We start from the raw sequence: 23,905 nt of genomic DNA, 5'->3' as shown, positions 1-23,905 counted from the left end.
CTTTTCAGGTGTGGAGGTGAGGCTGACTGCACATATTTTCCTGGCTCCTCCTTGTCCTTCTTGAAGATGGCAGTAACACCGGCTTTCCCTCAGCCATTGGGCACCTCTCCTGTTCTCCATGATTATGCACAGATAATGGAGGTTGGCTTAGCAACATCTGCCAGCAACATCTCCCCTGGCACCCATGGGTGCATCCCATCAGAGCCCACGGATTTATGGGTGTTAAGTCTGTCTAGCTGATCTCTAACCCAACCCTCTATGACCAGGGGAAGTCTGCATTTCTCCAGCCTTCCTCTCTTGCCTCCAAGGTCTGGGACTTCTCAGGGCTGGCCTCACCAGTAAAGACTGAGACAAAAGAAGTCATTCAGTAATTCTGCCTTCTCTGTGTCTTCCATCACCAGGACACCCATCTGATTCAGCACTGGCGCCACATTTTCCCTAATCTTCCTTTTGCTCCTGATGTACTTGTAGAAGCCCTTTCAGTTGCCTTTGGTATCCCTTGCCAGATTAAATTCCAGGTGGGCCTTGGTCTTCCTCATCTCATTCCTGCATACTCTGATGATGTTCCTATAGTCCTCCCACAGGATCTGGCACTTTTTCCACATCCCAGAAATTTCTTTCTAGAAAATCCCTGCTCATCCATGAAGATCTCCTGTCCCCTTTGCCTGATTTCCTGCTCATAGTGCTACACTGGTCTTGAGCTTGGAGGAAGTGATGTTTGGATATTGACCAGCTCTCTTGGGCCTCCTTATCTTCTGGAGCCCTATCCCATAGGATTCTTCTAAGTAGGTCTTTGAAGGGGTTGAAGGTAGCTCTCAGGATGTTCACACAGGATCCTGACTCTGTAAGACAATGGGCTAATGTGTATGCCTCAAACAGCAATAACCAGATAGTTGTGGAGCAAACCAAGGATTGTTGATAATAACAGCCAATGATTGTTGGTAACACACGCTGTGAGAAAGAATAAGGTGTGGCTCGTGAAGGTGGCCATACAGAAGTAGGGCAGCACTTTTCCAGGACAAACATCCTTGTTGTACCTTGTGGAGGTAAGGACAACACAGCGTAAACACAGGAATGAGACTGAGAAGGGGGTGTGGATTGTAGGGAGGTATGAAAACCACCCAAGATTCCTGAAGCCGTCTGACCCGTTTCCAGAAAGGCCTGAAAGAACAGACTTTGTATAATTTGTATAGAAAATGAAAAAGTTATCTCCATGGCAGGGAAAAAAGTATCCTCACAAACCCCAGGCACATGTGCACCCCCAGGTCCCTGGACTCCCCATCAGCTAGATCCATGCTGGAGCCAGAACTCTCTTTCTCTGTGCCTCTGTTGCCTTCCCCCTCCTCTTTAATTCACCTCTCTCTCTCTCTTTCTCTCTCTTTCTCCCCCTCCCCCTCTCTCCCCTTTTACCCTACCCCTTTATCCAAACCCCACTGCCTTGTGCTTATTCTAGGAAATCAGGAGCTATTTTGTACCAATTCTCATGCCAAGTGTGGAATTTACTAATGAAACTTTGTAAGCTTCTGCTGACTGTCTAACTTTAGTTGCTCCCTTTGATGACAAGCCTCTAAAACTTGAGTGTTCCCTTCCACTTGAGGACAGGACACCACAGTGACTAGGAATGGCAATATAACGTGTGTAGAAGAGCAAGCATCAATCTGAAATAAGAACCTTTCAAAGTAAGAGAAAATGGAGGTATAATAATGCCTTTGTACCCTCTTCTGTTGCAGAGGACAATGGATCAGCAGAACAGGCACGATTTGGTGTCACATCCATAGCAATGGTTTATTGTAAGTTGTGGTGTTGAAAGTTGTGTGTAAATAATACACGATATTTCCTGTTCTTATGAGAAATTAAATACCGTGGCAACGCTGCAGCCTTTTCATCTCTATTAATTACCCAAAACATATATAATTCACAGTTTAAAAATACTGTTTCAGACAGCATGAGACTTCTGCTCTTCTTAGGGCTGTCAAGATAAAAAGCATCTGCAAGAAAGCCTCTGACAGAAAATCCAGATAATGGCATTGCAAATACTGATGTGGAAATCCTGTTGCAAACAATGCCATCCATGTGATGTCAGATATAAAGCTTCAGATCAAATGGGGATACTGACACAATTTACTTTCTTTTGTTAGTATTATATAAAGTAAGTAGTTTCTGTTTGGAAATCATGGCTCTGTCTCTGCACTTGCCCTGCATAAATCACAACTGAAGGGTTTTTACACTTGCCTGCAAGGAGAAATGAAATCTCATTATTTTTCTTGTTCTTGTAAAGTGGGACTTTCACTGAGAAATTGGTGGTAATTGCTAGAATCCACCATTTTGAAAGGTAAAGCTTTTCCTGGAGACTGAAAATGGACAACCAAGGTCTGATGTGGAAAGCCTTTAGCTGCTCTTCTGGTGCTTCTGTACACACGCAAGGTATTCTTGCACATCGTCTGGAGAGCCAAGTATAAGAGGAACTCTCTGGTGAATATTCTCAGGTTTCACATCCAACACTGCTTCAGTCCCTGTAGTTGCCATCCCACCTGCCTGCTCGATGATGAAAGCCATAGGGTTGCATTCATAGAGAAGTCGGAGCTAGAAAGAACAAGGAAACACATGATTGCCTTTGGGGGAAATTATATCAAAGGACTTGCCAAAAGCTAGCTTTCCTTTTGTGATTTTGGAAAATTTTGTCCCAAACTTCAATTGACCCAAGAAGCAATGTCTCTCCGTGAGCCCCTCCTTCCCTCTCTTCTTCTCACCTTCCCTAAAGCCTTCTGTTCAGAGGAGCAGTGCACTGACCATACATCCAGACATCACCACTATTATTTCCAAGCTGATATGCAGTACCAGTGAAGCTGTATTTTGTCAAAAATGTCAAAGTGGGTGTCCCACAGACATCAGCAAAACAGTTAAGCAAGCTAAGCTAACAGTACTGGGAAAGAAAAGCCAAAATATCTTCTCATACGGAGCTTTTATGTGTTAACTCAGAGCTTGGCATAATCATGTTAAGTTTAGTCAGGATATTTTGGAGTTTGAAACTTGATGCTCCCAGTTTCAAATTTCAGGATTTTATTGCTTCTCTTCAGAAATGTAGATAGATACTAGTGGCCTGAACTTATACAGACAGTTGCTTCAGAAGGAGCTGCAGTTATCTATTAAAAGCAAATTTTCCCTTTTGGTTTGGACCCTGATACCTGTTTACATTTTTTAAAAATGTTACCTCTTGGTGTGAGTGTGTTCTGGTGGAATGCAAACTTACTTAGGACATATATCAAAAGTTTCTGTGTTTAAATGAACACCAATGATAGCTGGTCAGTTCTGAGCAGACATTATTTCTGTGGGTTTATCTCTGAAGTGCTCACATACAACAATATTAGCACATATTTTGTTTAACGGACTCTTTACATGTGCAAAAGAGGGAATGCTTTCTGGGAAGAAGGAAGTGTAACAGAATGCTACTGTATATAGAGACAGAGAAACGGATTGAACACAGTACTTCACTACCCATCGTGCCTTTAGCACACTGTAATAAAACCATGATATACCACAAACTTAAATAGCACCATATTACCTTCTTCCTTATCTTTAAAGCCCACTGAAGTGCTACTTCTGGTACAAGGACTCCATCTCACAGGCAACATAGGACCAATACCTTTCACTCTTCTTCCTGTTGGTTGGCCCAAATCTGGAAGATCATGAGCCAGCAAACAGCAGTGGTATCACCATGGAACCACCTTTCAAGTTTCTTGTTGCTAAGCTGTGACTATGCAACTTGAGGAATGCAGTTTTTCTTCAGGTAGCAGTGCAATTGCACTCAGGGATCTTCAGATGGGCTCTGTCTTCAGATAGGTTTAACATTTTTCACCTAATAGAGAACTATAAGTCTTAAGTTTATAAAAAATGGTATTCAAAATATATAATTTGAAAAGAGGATTTGTTTGTTGTAGTGTTTACTGAGCATTTAGTTTTACTTCTTAAACTTAAAGAAGGAGCTGTGTATGTTAGGGCCTACATGCATGTCATTTGCATTTGCTCCAAAGACTTTTGATAATTCCAGTGACATTTGATTCCTTTCAGCTCTCTAACCAAGTGCATAGACTGTCTTTCAGGGGACATGCCACAAGGGACACTTGCCACAAGAGCATTATTTCTCCAACAAGAAAAGATATATGTGAAAACAACTATATACACCTGCACTCTGAGAAGGAAAGAAAACTTTTATTTGTAATGATAGCATGTTTTGCTTCTTCCATTACTCTCTTTACTATGGCTGTGCAAGCCAGAGCAATCCAATAATAAATGTGGGCCACCTCCTGTGGAAACCTTTATTTCTATGAAGTTATGTACTTTGTTCCTTTGTTCTTTTGTCCTGTTTTTCATTCTCTCTTTTCAACAATGGTTTAATACAGATTTCAAAGCAAAAAGTTTAATTCGAAGAGGCCAGTCAGCACACCCACTTTTTTCACACACAGCAAATTCCTTTTTGGTCTCTTTCTCTCATGTACAAACAGATCCACATCATTTCGCGAGGGGTTTTTGGGTTTTTTTCCCTGGGATGCTGATTCAAGAATTTAAGTAACTTTTGCTTGGACAAACATGCAGATATTTTTTGTTGTGTATCTTGAAGGGAATTCTTTTCCTGTTTTTGCTTTGAGGACCATTTGGATCTGCTGGTATTTTGGTAAATACAAGCTCACCATGATGGAACCAGTAGTCCTCTTTCCCTAGAGACTGTAGACATCAGGATATTCTGACACCAGTGTGGGAGATGGGGCAGATTCCTCCACATACCAGGCATGGATGCAAAAGCATTTAAGTAGAAGGTTTTAAGTACGGTGTAGATCAGGAAAGGATGTGGTGTTGCAGTCAGAACACCATGTCCAATCTATTATGTACTGAGCCAATAATTATATACTTGAGCCAATAATTTCCTAAGGATGACCTGTAGTTTACTGTTGGTCCACAGATAAGCTGTGTGACTAGGTCTCTTAAAAGATATTTGTTTAGAAAGCTGATGATAAGGATATCTGATGCTACAGGAGAGAAGTTGAGGTTGACAATGGTCAAAGACTGACTGCATTGCACTGCACTGCACTGCACTGCACTGCACTGCACTGCATTGTCATGGTGCATTTTGTACAGATGTCCAAATGGGAAGTCATATTTTCCCAAAATACTGATCTCAGCATGCATGAAGCCCACCTTCCACTGTAATCACCTTTTCTGACCAGGTGGCAGAAGCCCGAGTTTGCAGAGCTGGTCATATAAGCTCATTGCCCTTTGGAAACATAACGTAGGAAAACTTGTTTTTCTAGCATTGGACAAAACTCTTTCTGGGGCTCAGCGTATCCCATCGGCTGGTGGGATAACTCTAGTTGTCAGTTTAAAGAGCAGAGGTCCTCCCTGGGTCCGTGTTGTATCCACCAGCTATGCACAGGTGTCTCAATGGGATTCTATGGTACTGAAATATATCTTTAGAAAATTAATTAAGTCCTTCGTTGTGGTGAAAACCGTTTGAGTAGTTCATAATATAAAAGCACACAGGAAGATTTCTGGCCTAAATTAGCAATTGCCCAAATTTCTTTCCTAAATTCGATTGCACTATCATTTTCATTAATAATTTTTTCCACAGTAGAAACTTATTATTTCTTTATTTAGCTGAACTACTGCTCTGGTAATACTAGAGGTGTTAGGTTGGCTAAGTTCACCAGAAAGGAATTCAATTATATACCTTTCCTTTAGGACTCTTCTGATTAGCAGGATACATGAAAATCCCACCATACATCAATGTACGATGAACATCAGCTACCATGGACCCCACATACCTGGCACCATATGGGGAACTGCCATCCTGAAAAACATAGAGTAAAGCATTATATTTACCAGGCTAGACAGATAGTAGCATGGAAAAATGTAATTTTGGTATGAAACAGGAATCAATGGCTGCTTATGGATACTGCAAATACCGAAATCAGTCCTAAGCTTAGTCTTTTGTAAGATGTGATCGTCTACAGGCTTCAAAAATAAGTGTTTTAAAGAGCTTCATTCACAGTATGCAAACCAGAGTGCCTGTCATTTGAGTGAACAATTTGGAATCAAACCCCAGCCTGTGAAAAACCAAGGAACTGAAAACTTCTTCACCTTATCAGAACGAGGAAGTAATTTGATTTTTGATCTTTCAGTGGTTCCTAAGCCTGAGCATGAGGAGGGATGTCACCCCACTACATGTCCAGATGGTTCCAAGAGGACTCCAACTTTTACCTCTTAGCTTATTTGTCTAGTGGTGAAATTGGTCATAGCATTCATTCTGTCCCTTAATTTGGGAGATAGTGATTTATTCATGAATGTAATTCTCCTTGCTCTCAGCTTAGAAATCGATGTAGTTGAAGGAGAGGTCATTTTAGCAAGAGCAATCAAGGAAGTATTCATGTCAGTCTCAGGTCTGCTGGCCATAAAAATGGTTAGGTAGAAAATATAGAACACAAGCAAGGTGTCTTGAACAAACAGAAGTAGATACAGTAGACAAAATAAGCTCCGCTCAAGAAATGGAATGACATGTCCCCATACTTTTATGAAGGGGAGATACAAAATACAGATGTAAACTGAAGGAAAGCTTTTTAAGAGAAGAATTCTGCTGGTCTTTTCATATCTCTCATTCTGCCTTCAATAAAGCTGGGGAGGAATTTTCATCTTCCCGGAACACTACTAGAGACTGAACTTTGTGCACATTTAATACACATATATGTTTTTGTATTACAGTGATAAAAGTCTGAAAAGATCTCGGCATGTTTTTTTCCATGTGGATCAGTTTTCTAATGAAAGATCTTAGCACTTTCTGCAAAGCTCATTCTGTACTGATACTACATCCAGAAAAATACATAGAGAACTTGTTCAGCAATGCCAGCTCCAGGACCTTCAGATACCACAAGTTAGTCACCTTTCCCACTAAAATCATAAGGATGGCTGGGGGAAAAATTGGAAAGAAAATAAAGAAAAACATAATTCTATTTTGAGATCACTTTTTCAAATTGTTCAATGCAAGTGTGAAGTTTTGATAAGTACTCTCTTTTAAAATGGGAAAAGATTCTCATGAAATTACATATTATAAAGGAACAGAACATTAGGAAGTTAATTCCTATGCTGCTAAAGATAAGACTTGGATATTTGATATAGCTGATAATAAAATTGGAAAGAGCCCAATTCCAGGCTATGTAATAACCCTTGTTCATGATTCTCGTTGTACCCGTTAGGAGAACTATCAAAAATTCAGAAGAAAACAATGCAAACTATGAAAGACATGATGGATAAGACACAGACTAGAGCGTTTACATTTAGTTTTGTTTAAATCTGGTCCTACTGATTGTAAGCACAAGTGAACAAAGCTTTTAAGTATTTGCTCCCTCTTTTTTTGTGGCTTATGCTCAAATAATTGCATGTTTAGGCTTCAAATGATAGCTTCTCCATCTCACAGTTGTTTGTACTTGTGACTTTGCAAAGTGAAAATCTGACATCAGAAAAAACCAAACACCTTAAGAGGTATTAAAGAGAAACAAAGGTAAGTTTTCAGTTAACCTCTGGGAAAGATGTAATTATAGTCTCAAATTACCTTTAAAAATACAAGCAAAGGAAGAACTTTCTTTTGTGTTTTCAAAAGGTAATGAACTGAGTCTTAAGAAAAGTTTGTTGAACACTAAGAAAAGCCGTAACATATCAACAAGCAGCCCCTGAACCAGACTGCTAAGGATTGCTTCAATGACATTATCAAATAAGACATCTGCAAACCACAGGTATAAAATATACTGACCACAAGCTGCACAGCTGAGCCACCTGTGTGCACATCATCTGACAGGTTTGGAATGTGCTAGGTTTCCTATTCACATGCAGATTATTTACATAATTTGTGTGTACATGGACAGTGTTATGTGAAGGATGCTTTGTGGATTCCCTTCCAACTCAGGATATTCCAAGCTGATGAGATGCCACTGACAATTTTAGTTGCTTCTTACCCAGATAGATATCCACCTGCTATGGACACAGTGCTGGGAATCTGCTGAGAAAAATACAGAAGATAAATTCCTCCATTTTGATAAGGTTGTCACTTGAACCACATACTGAAATAAAATTTTTACTTCCTTTATCGTACAGCTGTCTGCATGGGAAGAATAAATACTCCTTAGTTAGTGAAATGTTATTTCTTGTTTCTCCAGTTTTGTTGCTCATGCATTTTTTTTACAGATGAGGAAGTTAATAGGTATTGTATGCATGTTGGCGTATTGCCCAGGCTTTCTTCTCAAACAGCATGACAGAGCATGAATGCTAGACAGGTACATCCCAAGTTCTCAGTAATGCCGCGCTCTGTGTTTGCTCAATAAGTCCTTCTGATTGTTCAGTCAATGCCAAAGAACGAGTTGGGGAACCTTCATGTTCCCTTGGTCAGCGTCCATGGTGTTTGAGTAGACAGGTGGCTACTCTTCATTTTACCCCTTCTGCTGCTTTTTTTTTGCTTGATGCAAATGATCAAAAATTATTCATAACAGATAAGTCCTGTAATTTTTTTCTTCACATTCTGATAGAAGTCAATTTTTAATTTCTTTATTCTACTGATTTCTGGCAGCCCTGTTCTTCCACAGCAGAACAAAACCAGGTTTTTCTTACATAAATATGATGACTAGGAGAGGCGGGGGGCAAGAAATCTTTTCTGAAGACCACAACAGCAACACCTTGCATCCCTTACTCCACATAGAGATGCGGTGACAAAAGTGTAGTGGTTTTAATAGCTTTTTTGTGTCACTCAGACACAGCTTGGCTAGTTGACAGAAGAATGCTTCCTAGTGAAATGTGCTGTTGATGGCAAGTTTTTAATGATACTGCTGAGACAAATCCTTAGCCAGGGAGTCTCAAGTGCATAGGTCCCATCATCAGCAAACTGTGATGGGACTCAGCTTCTCTTGTGCCTGACTGTAGGAAGCAAAGATAAAAATAGGTGTCATAGCAAAGTGTGATAATGTCCAAAGGGTGTTTCCAAATTCTTCCATGGGTGAACCAGTGCCAGAGAGAAGCTAGGGCCTTGCAGCCATTATGGCAGGAAGAACCCCTTTTGGGGAGGAGTTATAGTAAAATCTGTGCAGAGACAGTTTCTGGCCCAGCAGTGCCCATTAAGCATTGCAGACTGGAGTAAACACATTGCATTACAGGCAAATTTGCAAACAGAAATTTGGTCTTCAAACTGGTTAAGCAGCAGCATGATTTTGTCATGCTTAATAAAAAGTTAGCTTTACTCTCATACCAGAAGAGATGTGGTTAGACATACATTACTCACTTCATGATAATACTAGGAGGCTTAGGTCTGACCTGCATGACACCAGCATTTCTCTAGTGCTTTTTATTCAGAATTGATGCCTTAGGTAAATGGTGATCCACAAGAAACTTTGAGGGTCAATGCAGCTTTGTAGTCCAAACTGTCTGATCTGAGACACTGATGTTAGACAGTAAAGGGAAATCTCTCTTTTACTCATGAATAGTTGATTTTTAGTGTTCCGTTGCTGATGACAATGATACAGAACATAGGATGTGTTGTGGACAATATTCTACTTTTGTTTGCCTGTTTTATTTTTAACTGTTCAGTTTTTTGTGGCAATGTCAGAGAGACATCTGAACAGCATGTTGACCAAGAATCACAGAAATGAGTTAATACAGGTAAGATCAAAGGAAGAAAAATGCAAGAAAGTGACAAATAGCTAAAATTGATGCCTAGTCTCTTGGCTTCTAGTGGCCAGAAGAATATAGGGTGGATGATCTGCCTGAATAAGAAGGTGTTCCCTGATGCCCACATGTCAGTTCCTCCTCAAGTCACAGGCAGGGGATATCCAGCAGACATCCTCACTATCCTTCTGCACGCTGGAGAGAGGGGGACAGAGACCAAAGCTGTGAAAATTCCACCTGGCTCCTGTAGGGAAAGTAGGAACATCACCCATGTGGCTGTAGCTGGTTAGGTTTGCAGATGAGGCCAGAAAGCATGTTTCATGCTACATGGGAATGGTAGCACCTTTTCTGTCTAGTCCTCCCCACAATGCAAATAAAATGTCCTTTCCAAATCAAGGAACTGAGTTATGCTGTTTCCGAAACTCAGATTCATAACAAGCTTCAGATGGGCAGGGCACTGCCTTGTGCTTCGTGGCCATAACATTTATGCCTCAGCCCCTCTCATGCAGACAATTGTACATCTCAGAGCAGCAAAAAATGTGCTTGTTCAGTACAACTAAGGAGATTTCCCCTGCCCCAAATAACCCATGTACTTCTGTGCTGCAACAAAAACATCTGCCAACTTCTGTTGCATTAGACCAACAATTTCAATAGGTTTTCATCAAATGCACAGATTTGAGATAAAATAGTGTTTGCAAACGAGTTTTTTCTGGTATGTCCTAAATTAAAGATTTAGTAAGTCACATGATACAGCTGTCCTCACTGATCCTGTGGTGAAATACTTCTGCCTGGTCTTTCCACTGAGTTTGAAATCTCCTCAGTCTTTTCCTTGTTGCATGGGGCTGATGCATTTAAGAGTTTTACTTTAAGTAACACTGGTGCTTTGCAAAACCACAAATTAATAAGTCCAGTCTTAGTGCATTATACTGAATACATAGCCTATTATAACATGAGCAGAATGAGAAGCACAGATGTCCTTCTCTTGGACTAGGTTTCAGGAAGTATGAAAGTTGTGTCCTGGGCTTCTGCTTCTCTCACAGCTGAAATGAATGCAGACTTTGAAGTCTCAAAATAACCTCAAATATTCAAAGTTAATATATTAAGAATGCTGTGATGTGACACTCTTTGTAGTTACAATCTGGGTAACATGAAAAAGGGCGTTTGATATTCAGTCAGTAGTCTTGCAGCTATAGCCGATGGAGTAAATCCAGGTTGTTTAGCTCAGAAGGAGGAGCTTATCATGGGACTATAGTTTAAATGATTACTCATTATATTTCCCTTGTACAGCACCCTGAGGTTTTAACACAAACCATATTACAAATATATGACAACATATGACAACTAATAACTTAAAAATAATATGATTTTTTTTAATAGGAAGAGTTTATAAACCAGTTTCCTGACCAAATTAAGTCCTGGGTTGATCCACATCGCAATATTTCATTATGAATTACTCTTCATATAGCTTCCAGCTTTCCACATTGAGAGCTTGTGTTCTGTCCTCCTAGCATTGATAAGAGGCCATACAAAATTGTATTTCTCCAAGGAAGTTCATCAGACATGGGATGTCCCTCTTTTAACAACCAAATATATTGAAATTGTGCCTCACATCATGTGTTTGGGTTTTCTCCCCAGCCTATAGGTTGGTTCATGCTCCATATGATGCAAGTAGACCATGTAAGAATGATACTACATTTTCAGATGCAAGCAGATACAGGAAGGTGAAGGTGATGCTACCCAGATTCCAGCAAGCACCTTCTGAGCAGCACATGGAATCTAGCTCTAAATGCCCAGCTGCACGTATGACTGAACTGCATATTCAGATAAAGCTAAAAAATGAGGGTATCCCCAAATTTGGTGTGCACAGTTCCAGATCTTTGTTGAAAGATCTGGCTCTTCAGCACATTTCCCTTCACACAAACAAGATATGATTTTATTTACCGAAGTCTAAGTTACAAAAGATGTCAGGATGCCAAATAAAAAGCTCCATTAGATGCATATCTAAAATGGACCTGATGGTATAAAAGGGTTACATGGGTCTGAACTCAGAAAGACCTTCAAATCCTTTTCCATCAGCCAGGACTGCATGGAATGCAGTGCTAGCCAGTGCATGGTACATTGGGTACAGTGCTAATATTTTCTTACCTCAGGGAATTTCTTCTTTTGCAAATATTCTGTCATTGCAGGATCAAAATACTTTGCATAACCTTCATTGAGACTGTATACTTTCCCCTTCTTCTTGATTTTAACATCTCTGTCCACCAAAATAAATTCACCAAGACCCTGCAGGACAGGATAAATGAGATATTAGCAAGCAGCAGAAAATTTTGTTGACTTTCCATAACAGTTGTCACACTAGAGATGGCAGAAATGCTAGCACAGCTTGATCCTTTCAGCACCAGTCTGGTGTATAACCTCACAGTATTTCAAAAGAGACAAAAGCAGAGAATTTGCATTAAATTAATGAAAACTTGTCACATTGGTACTATAAACAAAATTGAACTGGTATAGAGTATCAAAAGAACATGAATCAGCCCTGATAGCAGATGGATAATGAATCTCTGTCCACAAATCATAAGATTCCAATTAAGAAATGACACTGTCTTCTAATTTTTGAACCCTTCTTGCCTGGCTTGTCTAAATATCTTAAAGTGAATGTGGTCAGCTACCCTCATGTGTTGCTGTCTGCAGTTTGATTTAAATTTCTACCTTCTCTGTCTCAACCAAAGCAGTTCATCCCCCAGTTCTTCCCACTAGGAATGAGACTATTTACAAAGGTTACAAGAAGTTTTGGTAATAATTCACCCTTTTATTAAAAAAAAACCAAAACAAAACAACATAAGAAACAAAACTCCTATGTAATTGCCCACATCTAATTCTGGTTTTACAAATGAATGATCTTCCTACATTCCCACAGTAACACTCATTGTGTTCCTGGGCACTGAAGAGTGGCACATGTTCAGTTGTACAGGCATTATCGTGCTTTTGCAAATTTTTGGGTATGCACATTAGGTGACAGCCATACAACTGTACTGCACTCAGGAAATGAAACATCACCAGGCATGAGCTACCAAAAAAATGGTCCTTGCCTCAGGCTAAACAGTGAACATGCTGATGTTCTTCTTCAGACAGAAAAATCAAGAATAAAATAAACACAGGTTCCTTTAAGTGAAGACAAAGACGCTGTACAGATTAAATTTTCTGAAGTGTTGGTTTGAAGGAAGAGGGTTTCAAACCCAAAGAATTTAACTTAATTTCTCTTCTATTGAGTAGAAGAAAACCAAGAAGGTATTGCAATCAACATGCTCATGTATTATTAAATACTTGTAAAGAGAAGTTGGGCTGCTCCAGGACATGGAAAAAAGAAGTGCGTAAAGTGGACAGATTATAGAGACAAGGATTAACAAAAACAAGTAAAACCAAGCACAGGAAGCTCTAAAAGATAGTGCCTATGTGATCAACACCACTACTGTACCGGATCGAGCATGAAGCAGTCCACTCCTTGGCCTGTGGAGAGGGCAACCAGCGTAGCACTACCATACAGGGCATAGCCTGCAGCAACAATATTGCGTCCGGGCTGTAAAGCATCTTTTTCAGAGGGCTCATTGTCTGTTTCCTGTGAGGAAATATTACCATTGGACCAAAGGTTAAATTCTGATAATGAACAATAAAAATAACATTTCAATAACAATGTGTGACAGATTTCCTTTTTCTGTCTGTACAGGCCTTTGCAACAACCACAACAGAGATTGTTCCCACTCATTAAGGGCAAGTTTGGTACTGGTACATGTACATGCTGGGACAGGACGCTGAGAGTTTGTTATTTTATACAAGTCACGCAATCAATATGATACCTGACACAAAGCTGATCCCTTAGCAATACAGCCCAGACTATTAATTAAGAATCATCAGAAATCTGAGACAGAGCAGAGGTACTAATTTTCTGTAAATGTAACATAACCTATCACACTGACACCCCTCAGAGGGAATAACTGAGAGATAAATGCTGTAACTGACATTACAGACAAAATGCTTCCATAGTACGGAATAAAAGGGTATAAGGCACATCATGATGGAACTGAGTTTGTGCCTTGGTCTCTGCTGAGTGAAGAGACGCATAACTGAAGGGATATAAATGTTCATGTATTATATACACGTGTTCATCATATTATATACAAAATAACATGCATTTGATGATGTAAAGTGTGCATGTGTGCAGGTATGCATATATAACTCTACACAGAACATTCAGGGGCATTTTACTTCATGCTTTAAATCAATTGCTGACATTCATATTTTGATTTGGCACTTTGGTTATCATGGAACAACAGTAGCCCGAGCAGCCATGGTGCAAATATTTCCAGCGAGCCCAAGGGGTGTGCCTCAGCCACGGCTTACAAGAGTTTGTCTGGTGGGCTAAAGAAGGACGACAGCCAACCATACTTGGAAAGGCTGGTTCCAGCCTTCACCTCCTGCAACTACAAAATGGGGAGGGTTTTTTTGATATCAATGTTTATTTAAAAGTTCACCAGTTGTGGTGGGTCTTGTGTGGATGTTTTGATGGTAGCCCATGAGGAATTGAAATGAGAAACCCCCTCTTTCTTCAGTCTATGGCTTAGTATTTTATTGTTCCAAACTCAGACAGTTTCTCAGTGACTGCAAGGGCTTATTTAGATTGAGTAGCAGCTAAATAGAAAGAGCAGGTCTAGCCCTGAACATTTGGTTAAAAAAATGTAAAGATGCATGAAGACTCCCTTGTGTAGAAAATAAAATATTTGCCCATGAGGGTCCTAGCAAGGTGATCCCATTCATCGTTGTATGCCAACACCCTGAGGAAAACTGAGATGTGGGACACCAAAATGACACCTTTCTTGGTACATGAAGACAGTAATTTCACATCAAAATGTTTTTATTTTCAGCTGAAAGACTTTGTTACTTTTGTTTCTTCACTTACAGTTTTAAAGTGTATTTTGCTCAAAATATTATTATTATTATTATTTTGCCAAGTTCTCCTGTGGAAATAAAAAATCCAGTTGACAGTCAGCTCTTTATGGAAGCTGAAATATAGCATGTACAAATATATGTGGTAGTCAGTCCCTTGAAATTATATCAAGCTGCTTATTCTGAGAGGTTATAATGCAGATAATGAAGGAAGAGTAGTTTAAGCTTTTGTTTGCATATTTCAGAGCTTTGAATATTGACTAATAGTAGCCAATACTTGGCGAAACAATCCTTACAATACCAACTATTATGGCCTACATAGCATTATCTCTTTCAAAATTACATCCCTATGGCACATGCATCTCACCACCAAAAGCAATGGTTGTCTATAGCAGACTAATTATTTGCAACATCAAATGCAGAATTAAACATGTATTTACACAGTTTCAAACATATTATAGTTGTCATAGCTTTTTGTATGCACTTCTCATCAAAGAAAACAGTTTTGTATAAATAGAGCAAAGTGGTTTGTTTTCTAGTATACAGTGTGTACACAATATATGTAACTTCTGGTTATAAATATACCGGTTTTAAATATATTTTTTTCTGAGATGAGCTTTTCAGTCCTATTAAATGCACTTTCTATGTTAATATGGCTGAGAAACTATATATATGTTGACTATTCTGAAAAAAAAAAGAGGAACTCCTCCCTCAAGGTATAGGCAGTTGGGCCTAATTCACTTGTTTTTTCATCCTTGTTCACAACTGTGTTTCCAAGAGCTAGCTTCCAAAAAGAAGGAGAAAAGCTCAGTTTGAAACAAACATTTTGCAGACCTAGTTAGAATGTGAAAAAGCTACATATCAGCTGATACTTCAATGTTAGTACTGCAAGAGTTTTGTCCTGCCAAGTACCATGTACTATTAAACAAACCAGGGAATTAAGCTGGCCAGTACACTCTGACAATTGCTATTTTCTCTTCTTTCTGGTGCACAGATGGATCTCCTGTCCATTATATTTTGAATATGATGGTGGTAGTGAAATCCTTCATGCAATGCAATAAAATATGCAGATGGACTGCAAATAATGAGTTGTAGTGACTCTGCCACTGTAATCCATTATTGGTGTGAAGCAGATGAAACAAGAGTTGCAGAGTTTGGCTACAGGGGTACCCTCAGGTGATATCTGAGTTTGAAATTTTTTGTGTGTGTGATTTTCCTGCCATTGATCATGAGGGAATTCTCATTACCACTGCGAGCAGCACTAAAATGACTTGATTTCCAGGTCTCCATTTGTATTACGTGTTTCGTGAGTATCCTTTGTGTTTATACTGAATTCTTACACCTTCTCTGTGAAGGACCATGTGCAGGGGAGGCCATTGTCTTCCTGACAATGAAGGGTAGCAAAGAAAACACATCAGAGGCATTGGGCAAAGTTACAAACTAAAACCAGAGTGAAACAAAGCAAGATAGTTTCATAGCATATTTGTGCAATACGAATTAAGAGATGTAGGTTCAGCTGAGTGGAATGAAAACCCAGGAAGAGCCCAAGCAAAAAATATTTATTGTCACCATATCCTGATGCTTTGGCAACTGACAGCCCCTCAGTGGCAGCAGCTGTCGAGGCCCGATCCTCTGCTGATTCTGCCAGGCTCCTCCCTCAGCCCCACTTTTCTGGTGTTTCTGATTTTCAACAGCACCACCCTTGTTTCAGAAATCAGAGGCCAGGTGGAAAATGAAATAAACCTGAGATAGTATTCATTTCCTCATGGCTTTCACTAAGAAACTGATACAGTGCTTTTCCAACATGAGGAAATGGTCCTTCCCACCATGGTGGAGGCTTTGGATTGGGAGCCATCAGACAACTGTTTTCAGGACTGAAATATAATGTCCAAGTCTGGCCTTTCTATAAGGGTGCTTATTATCTGTTACTTTTTTTTTCTAAAATAAGCCAAATGTTTCTGCTCTGAAGAGTGTACCTTTGGAAATGAAGCTAAGGTGAGACATGGTGAGAAAATTAGTCATGCGCTCATCTCAGAATTGGTTGGTGCTACGGTTCATCATTTGGAATCACAATTGGTCTACCTTTTCAAAAGTGTTGTTAATGAACTTTAAATTGATGAAATTATGTTTTCTTTCTTAATTGATACTTATCCACTGGAATAAATATCTCACTTTCATTCTTTCACACTGCCCTTTAGTAACAGTCAATAAAGCACTTATTCAATAATTTCAAAGGATTTGAAATTAGTAGTGTTTAAATGTAATAGTGTTGCTATGATACTGTGCTGAGAGGAAGGTACATTAATTAACTTGTACTTTGCAATTAGCATTTTAATGGAAAGTGCTATTTAAGTGAAAGCCTGTAAATTCAACATTGTTTCTAACTTTCCCGAGAAAAATGAAAATTTTCTTGTAAAGTTGATCTTTTAATTGACACATTCTGCTTCATTCCATTCTAACAGCAGCATTTTCATTTGGATCTGAACTATTTGTACAAAGCAATGTAATTTTATTTCTATGAAGCTCTGAAAGGCATCTACCCACATGGAAACTGGTAAATTAGAAACTGTTTATAACAAATATGTTAATATACAATACAACAACTGTGAAAGGATCAGAAAATTATTTGAAATCTTGAGCATTTGGAAATCTGGAAAATGTTCTTATTCTGAAGCAGAATCCTGGGCAGTCCGTAGTCTTCATACATATTATAGGTAAGTAAAAGATGGCAGAGAAATCTAATTGGTATTTCAATCTTCTAAGCTATATTAATCACACTGAGCACTTGCCTTTATAGTTACACAGTTAACTGTAAGTTAACACAGACTAAGTTAACACAGCATTTCTAAAGAGAAAGATGATGTTTAGTATTTGTAAGATGGTTCTTACTACCTTTAAGAATGTTGGACAATGCAGCTATTGCCTACTGCAAATACTGGGAGCTGATGTTGTCATTTAGGGTATCTTTGGAGAGATAGATGAAAAGGGTGGCAGTCCCTTTGCTTAACATAAGAACACATTTCCTGGATTTCATGAACACAAATAAACTCTTTTCCCTGCAAAAAGCAAGATACTCCATGGTACTGGAGGTAGCCCCGGGGATGCTTTTTCCAAAATCATACCCAGGCACCATCTCAGTGTTTTCTGGCCTGTACTGCATCTATGGTGTGGTTTTGCACTAACCATTAACTGTGGACAGCCAAATTCCAGGACTTGGCTTGTGCCACGACCCTCTTGAGATTGTGCCATAACTATTTGATTCACTAGTAGATGCATATTCTCAACAGTGATGACTATTGTATTACCTACAAGATGTAAAAACCAAGGACTAGCCAGCTGAAAATTATGAGCAAAGAGGTGAGAGAGACTTTAAAAACATGTCTTCATTTGTTTGAAGTGTAACATCTGAATTTGCAAAGACTTTTTTGAAGTCACAAGTAGTGTAAACAGTTATTTCACAATAGCAATGGCTGAGGGTCTCCCACAGTCATATGACCGCGAGCTCAGGCTTCGGAAAAAACACCAACTGCTGGGAGATTAGCAAACAAATCACAAGACTTGGCATGACTGTAACTACTAGCATTTGTAATTGACTGCGTAGCTGCTGTTCTGTGCAGCCCCATGGGAGCAGACATGCTACGGATGAATGAAGGTGATTGCTTCCTTCAGCCTCCATCGTCACCATGCTTGTGAACCCCCATCCAGGACAGGCACAGCAGCTGGCGCTGCGAGGCCACCGCGCTGCTGACCACGGCACGGTCCAGGGCCGCCAGCCCCTCGCAGTGCGTGTCCAAGAGGCACCGTAACACTGAGCCAAGCATCACTGAAGGAGCTAACCAGCTGCCCTGCGGGTGAGATGGTTGTAGTTAAGGGCCTTTGTGTGCGGAGGAGGGAAGTACTGCCACCTAACAATTCCATGGGGCTGGCTGTCCCCTTCCTGTGAATTCAGACAGCGTTTTAGCACACGTGAATAACAAGTGTTCGTCTACTCTTTCTGAGGCTACGTTTTTCCCAGAGACACCTAAGGGACCTAGGAAAGAAGCTAGGCAGGATATTTTTCTTTCACCAAGTGAATCGTGCCATGTGTGACTTGCCCATCCTCTTACCTTTTTGTAGATAGCAAATATTGTTCCTATTGGTGCCAAGCAGTCTATATTGGACGAACCATCAAGGGGGTCAAAGCACACCACATATTTACCCTAAAAGAGAAGTGGCAAGGGAAGCATTACATAATGTGTTGTTTTGCATTATTATTTCCTTTTACTTGAAAACATGTTTTTGTGTCTGCATGTAGCCCTCCAAACATGCCTGCTATGTCTCGTCAGAGGAGGCTGCACTGGTGACCCAGCTGGCCCTGCAGCACAGCACCGACCCCCAAGGGCCTGCCAGAGAAATTGGAGAGGACATGTTTCTGCTTAGACAGTACAAATAGATGACAGAGGAGCAGTCCTCTGCTGCCAAGCAGTGCAAGAAAAGCAGCGCAGTTTAAAAGCAAAAGGAGTGACTCATTCTGGAAGCAAGTACCTTTCTTCCCCGAATAGATTTGTTTAGTTTTGCTACTTTTTGCTGCGAATGAAAGGACTTCGCTGTGTTGTGAGGTTTGAGAGTAAGAAGGCAGAAAGAAAAAATCTTCAGGAAAGGGCAGGGTTACATCAGCGTGAACAGCAACTCGCTGTAATAGGATCCCCTCCTGGGGGAAGCCTGATGAAGCAGTCAGGTGTTTCCTTTGGACATGTAACATAAAACTCAGTTCTGCCAGCCTCTCATCTCATTTTATCTTGCTAAATACTAATGTAATCCAAAACCATTGCACCGGTGGTCAGGGAATGTAATAGTACACTTACACCTGGGATTTGGGATGTGTTAACAAGCTTAAAAATAATTAGTCTCCTCCCTTCACAAAACTTTAATAATAATTTTACTCTCCACGTCTCTTTTAGCTGTTGAAATCGTGCCATGCACTACAGTTATTAATGAAAACAGCGCAGAAATGGTGCAAATTTTCTGAATTCCCTTGGGAAGGGTTGGGTTTGGGGGCCAGAGCCAGGTTTCATACTTGAAGCAAGAGTGCCACCTGCTGCTGCCTGAGCCGACAACCCCCACCCCTCCCACCCCCCGCCCTAAGGCACAGACCCTCTTGTCTTTCGGGATGATGATGGCCTCCTTGTTCTCCTCTGTGACCAGGACGCAGGTGCTGTAGGAGGACTGGAGCATATTAATCACCAGGGAGTTGGATAATACATCCAGCTTCTTCACCTCATCACCCGTCACATTCACAGTGCCAGCTATACCAAACCTATAGAACAGTAAAATCGTCAAGCAACCTGAAGGAGTCCAACATTACAGGCTTTTAGGAAAAAAATCCCAACAAGTCAAGGTGGTTCCTTCCTCTTATCTTCCTACACCTTTACATAATCTTTGGATTAAACAGCTAAGGTGCATTATAAGACTCTTGCTGCTGCTAGAAAATAAAAGCATGCATGAGAAAGAGAAAGGACAATGGTATAATTTTGGGGCTTTACCTGTGTCCTTTTGGTCCTGTGTGGATGTTCTCCAGGCCAGAAGCAGAGCCTACAGCCCAGGTGCTAAGTGCCAGGCTTCCCTAGCAGTTCCATGAAGCAGCTGGCTGCAGTTTCAAGGAAGCAGAAAATGCAGTGAGCATCTGCATTATTTTCTGCCACCAGCTGCTGAGAGCTCTGTGATGGTCCTTTAACCCACATTCACTCAGTCCCCAGCCAACCCCAAATTAGGACTTCAAAGACATCCCCAGGGAATTTGCCATATGGAACTGTATCTCAGGATCAAGGTCTGTTTTGTTCCATGATCCTCAGCTGAATTAGGATGATGCTTCCTTTCCCTATCCTGGTTTTAGAGGTATGCTAATGATATTGACATAGTATAGTAGTAGGGGGGGGTGGAGAAAGGAGGAGAAAGAGGCAAGTAATTAGTCCCTAGGATGATGTTGGTCAGTTGCAGGCCTTAGCTGGGAGTGGAGTAGGTCTTTTGTCTTACTCAAAGCCCAAAGCTGCCTGTGGTTTCAGAACTATTTTGTGTTTGGGACATTCTATTTTTGAGTGCCAAGTTTAAGATTTAAAAGGACCATGATTTTCAGGGAGTGGTAAGTACCCCTTCTCCAGTTAGTTTGTTGTCAGGCACAATCCCAGGTCAGGTCTATGACTTGGAAGAAGTTCTCCTCCACTTTTGAATTGAAAATTTGTTAAAAATTCATGCTTACTGCTTTAACATTAAAGAAGATACTTCACAGCCTCCTATTTGGAGGGGGTAGAAAAATAAGAGCTCTTTCACTGCACAAATGCAGATGGATGCAAGCCACTTTCACAGTGGTTGAAAGTTTGCCATGGGAATTCCTGAAATTTCATGGTTAGTTGCAGTGATTTGATCGGTGCAAGTTACTCATTTGTGTGTTCGGATACTTCAGCTATTTCTTAGTCAACATCTGAAGCTTTTTGTTTTTAGAATGAAACACTTGCTCCTTAATGTAATCGATGGTTTTGGTTTTTTCTGAAGGGGAGGAAGGATATAAGGTTATTCCTCCTCTATTGGAGGAAACAAATTGTTTCTCTGCTGTTACTAGCTGTTTCAGAGATTGCCTATTAAAAGATAAAAATTATGTAAGAAAAACTCTTCCTATAAGTCACGGAGGCAAAATAGCTCAGTTTCACGTCGTAAGCACAGAGACAAAGCATAGTTTGACAGTAAGGGCATAGGAGCCTGCTACTGTGGTTAACTTTGAGTATGTCTCATGTCCTCTCTACACACTATAGTCTGTGCCTGTAAAGTGAGGGCAATAGTTCTGAGACACTGAATTCATGATTTGCAAAGATGATTGAGGACTTGGGTCAAATAATCAACAGAAGCACAAAAATTCCCCCAACCCTAGTGTCACACATTTTGGTGTTTCTGTGTGAGGAAAAAAAGCCCCAAACCTCAGAACAAATAATAAATGTTGACTTTTTTTCACAGAGGTATTCCTGGTCTCTTTCATGCATGCAGGTATAAGTACATACTCAGGCATGTTCAGAAACATATCTTTCAATACATATCAAGAACTTCCTATTTTAAATGCACAATTTTATTAGGGCATTCCATATCTCTGAACTCCTTCAGATAGATCACCTAGTCTGAAAGACTTAGACTGGTGCCTATTGCACTTCTCTGTGTGGAACAGCTCAGTACATTCCAGGCTTTGCTAAGGCCATATTTTACTCAATCTGCAAAAGCACTAGATGCCAAATTGTTATGTTTGTTTTTCATACAGGGGGCCTTTTGAGACCCCCTGCCTGTAACCCTGATTGAGGGATACTGCTTGAGGAAAGAAAGAGAAATTGACCCAGGTACAGCAGCGTATGGAGCTTGTCACAGGGCTGCTGCTTTAGAGCATTGCTTATACAGAAGACAGGCAGAAAATCAGCTTCCCAAGATAAGCCAAGCCCTGATTTGCACAGTTCAGCAGAGGGCTTGGATGCTAGCAGAAAATATCACAGTGAGATATTCTGCATCAAAAATATCATGGTGTGATTTTCAGCAAATTCACAGTAGATTTAAAAATAGATCAGTATCAACAAGTACAAGAGCTAACAACGTGAGCAGTGCATTGAAGTTCTGTTCTCATATTTTTAGAGTAAAATACTACAGAAGAGCAGTTAGTTTAAATGTCTATCTTGTGCCCAGTATTAAAATGCTCCAGAAAGAGAGCTCTCCTGCTTCCCACTCTTGATAATCCAGGCTCTGACCTCACTCAGCTTAGAAAAGGCACTTCCAAGGTATTTATGAACTCCTGCCCACTCCCCAGCCTTGCTATGCAAGTAGCTGTCTCTCTACCTCCTCTTCCTCCCTGTAGCACACGGTAGGACTCACATGTGGGCAAGGCCTGCCTTTCTGACTGCAGCAGAAATGGCCTTTATGGCAGTCAGCATGGAGTTGAGCAGCTGTGTCAGCTCTCCTGTCGCTCCTTTCACGCGGCGTCCCTTCTCCATAACAAATCGCGTGAGTGTCAGCATATCTGTTTCGAATGGGCTTTTGTCGGTCATTTTTGCTGGGTACCAGAGCTCCTATCTTCTTGGCTGGACAAGCTGCTTTCTTGCTGTGTTGAGATCCTGAGTAGCTGTTTTATTTTGAGGTGAAGCTGTTGGCTGTGTTGCTGGTCAGAATTTATTAAGATGTTTCTGAGACCACGTGATTGGGTGCTCAGAATAACTACACCAGGCTGGCTCCATGGGTCCAGTGGGATGCAGGAAAGGAGCCTGAGACAGGACTACAGCTGAGCAACTACCGCTCATCTAGTAATTAGCACTGAAATTAGCTCTGTGCAGATCTAGTTACATATCCTCACTGTACATCAGATGGATTATAATGCAAAACTCTTGCTGGCTGCATACTTGGAAATGGCTTTCCTGTAGATCCTGCTCAGCAATGGGCTCAGCACAGCCAAGGCAACGCACAATTTACAAGGCACCAGAAATGATTACCAGGCACTGGTAACCATGCATGCCACAGAGTCCCACAGCACTGTGACTCCAGACAGTGAAGCTCCCTTCCCACAAGCCCTGTTTGTTCACTCTTTTGGCCTCTGCCCTGAAGGAAGGTTTTGAAGGGGTGCATCTAGACATGCATTTGTTAAAGTGCTTTATGTTGCTAGCTGGTCTGCTGCAGTTCCATTTTAATGATTTAATTCCTGGTCTGGGTTGTTTGTAATATTATAGGGCTTGAATGAACAAGAAGTATTGGTTAGCTGTGGCTTGACTAGTTACAAAGTAATTATGTCTTCAATAACTTAGAAATTCAGCTTCTCTGATTTAAGCATGTCAGTGACATAAATCACAAAATGAAATTTTATGTTGGCTTTCATACTGTAGAGCATCATGTAAATATAGGTATGTCCAAATTTGCAATTATGTTGCCAGTAACTCCTTAAAAGCAATATACTTGGAGCACATGATGCCAGTGTGAAAGTAGACAGAAATTCTCCATGTGCGCATAAGATTGTGCATAAGACACATGCTATCTGGAACACTGGAGTTATGGATTTTAATTACAGCATTGTCTTCCCACTCTGACTAGGCAGTAAGAGCAACTATATGCTGTAGCCTTCATTTTACTTACTAGCAGCACTCTTATTTTTAAGCAGAAGATATGGAAAGCCCACCAGCAAGAAAAGAAAATCCAGAGTTACAGAAGAAAAGTTTCATTAAGTTCCATTGTTATTCCTGTAAACCAAATTACTGCACTAAAATCTTGCCAGGAAGACAGA

At 40.4% G+C, this 23,905-nt stretch overlaps 1 protein-coding gene across 1 annotated transcript; it reads right to left on the bottom strand.

Moving 5' to 3' along the window:
* Positions 1 to 1,759: 1,759 nt before the first annotated feature.
* On the bottom strand, positions 1,760 to 22,843 carry LOC125320516 (fructose-1,6-bisphosphatase isozyme 2). Its single transcript, XM_048292903.1, has 7 exons — positions 22,513 to 22,843; positions 19,768 to 19,930; positions 18,741 to 18,833; positions 13,169 to 13,309; positions 11,839 to 11,976; positions 5,723 to 5,842; positions 1,760 to 2,583 (listed from the first exon to the last, which is right to left on the bottom strand). The coding sequence occupies exons 1-7, from the start codon at positions 22,683 to 22,685 to the stop codon at positions 2,389 to 2,391; spliced, it is 1,023 nt and encodes a 340-aa protein (XP_048148860.1). The 5' UTR covers positions 22,686 to 22,843; the 3' UTR covers positions 1,760 to 2,388.
* Positions 22,844 to 23,905: the final 1,062 nt, after the last annotated feature.

Source organism: Corvus hawaiiensis, chromosome Z (assembly GCF_020740725.1).
Source record: "Corvus hawaiiensis isolate bCorHaw1 chromosome Z, bCorHaw1.pri.cur, whole genome shotgun sequence".
Classification (NCBI taxonomy): domain Eukaryota; kingdom Metazoa; phylum Chordata; class Aves; order Passeriformes; family Corvidae; genus Corvus; species Corvus hawaiiensis.
Note: the sequence above shows the minus strand (reverse complement) of the source record. Positions and strands in the feature narration are given on the sequence as shown.

Coding starts and splice junctions, on each gene's coding strand:
- LOC125320516 (XM_048292903.1), bottom strand. CDS start 22,685: ATGACCGACAAAAGCCCATTCGAAACAGATATGCTGACACTCACGCGA. Junction 18,834..19,767: donor TCATCCCGAAAGACAAGAGG/GTCTGTGCCTTA, acceptor CTTCTCTTTTAG/GGTAAATATGTGGTGTGCTT. Junction 2,584..5,722: donor AGAAGAGTCCTAAAGGAAAG/GTATATAATTGA, acceptor TGTTCTTTCTAG/CTCCGACTTCTCTATGAATG.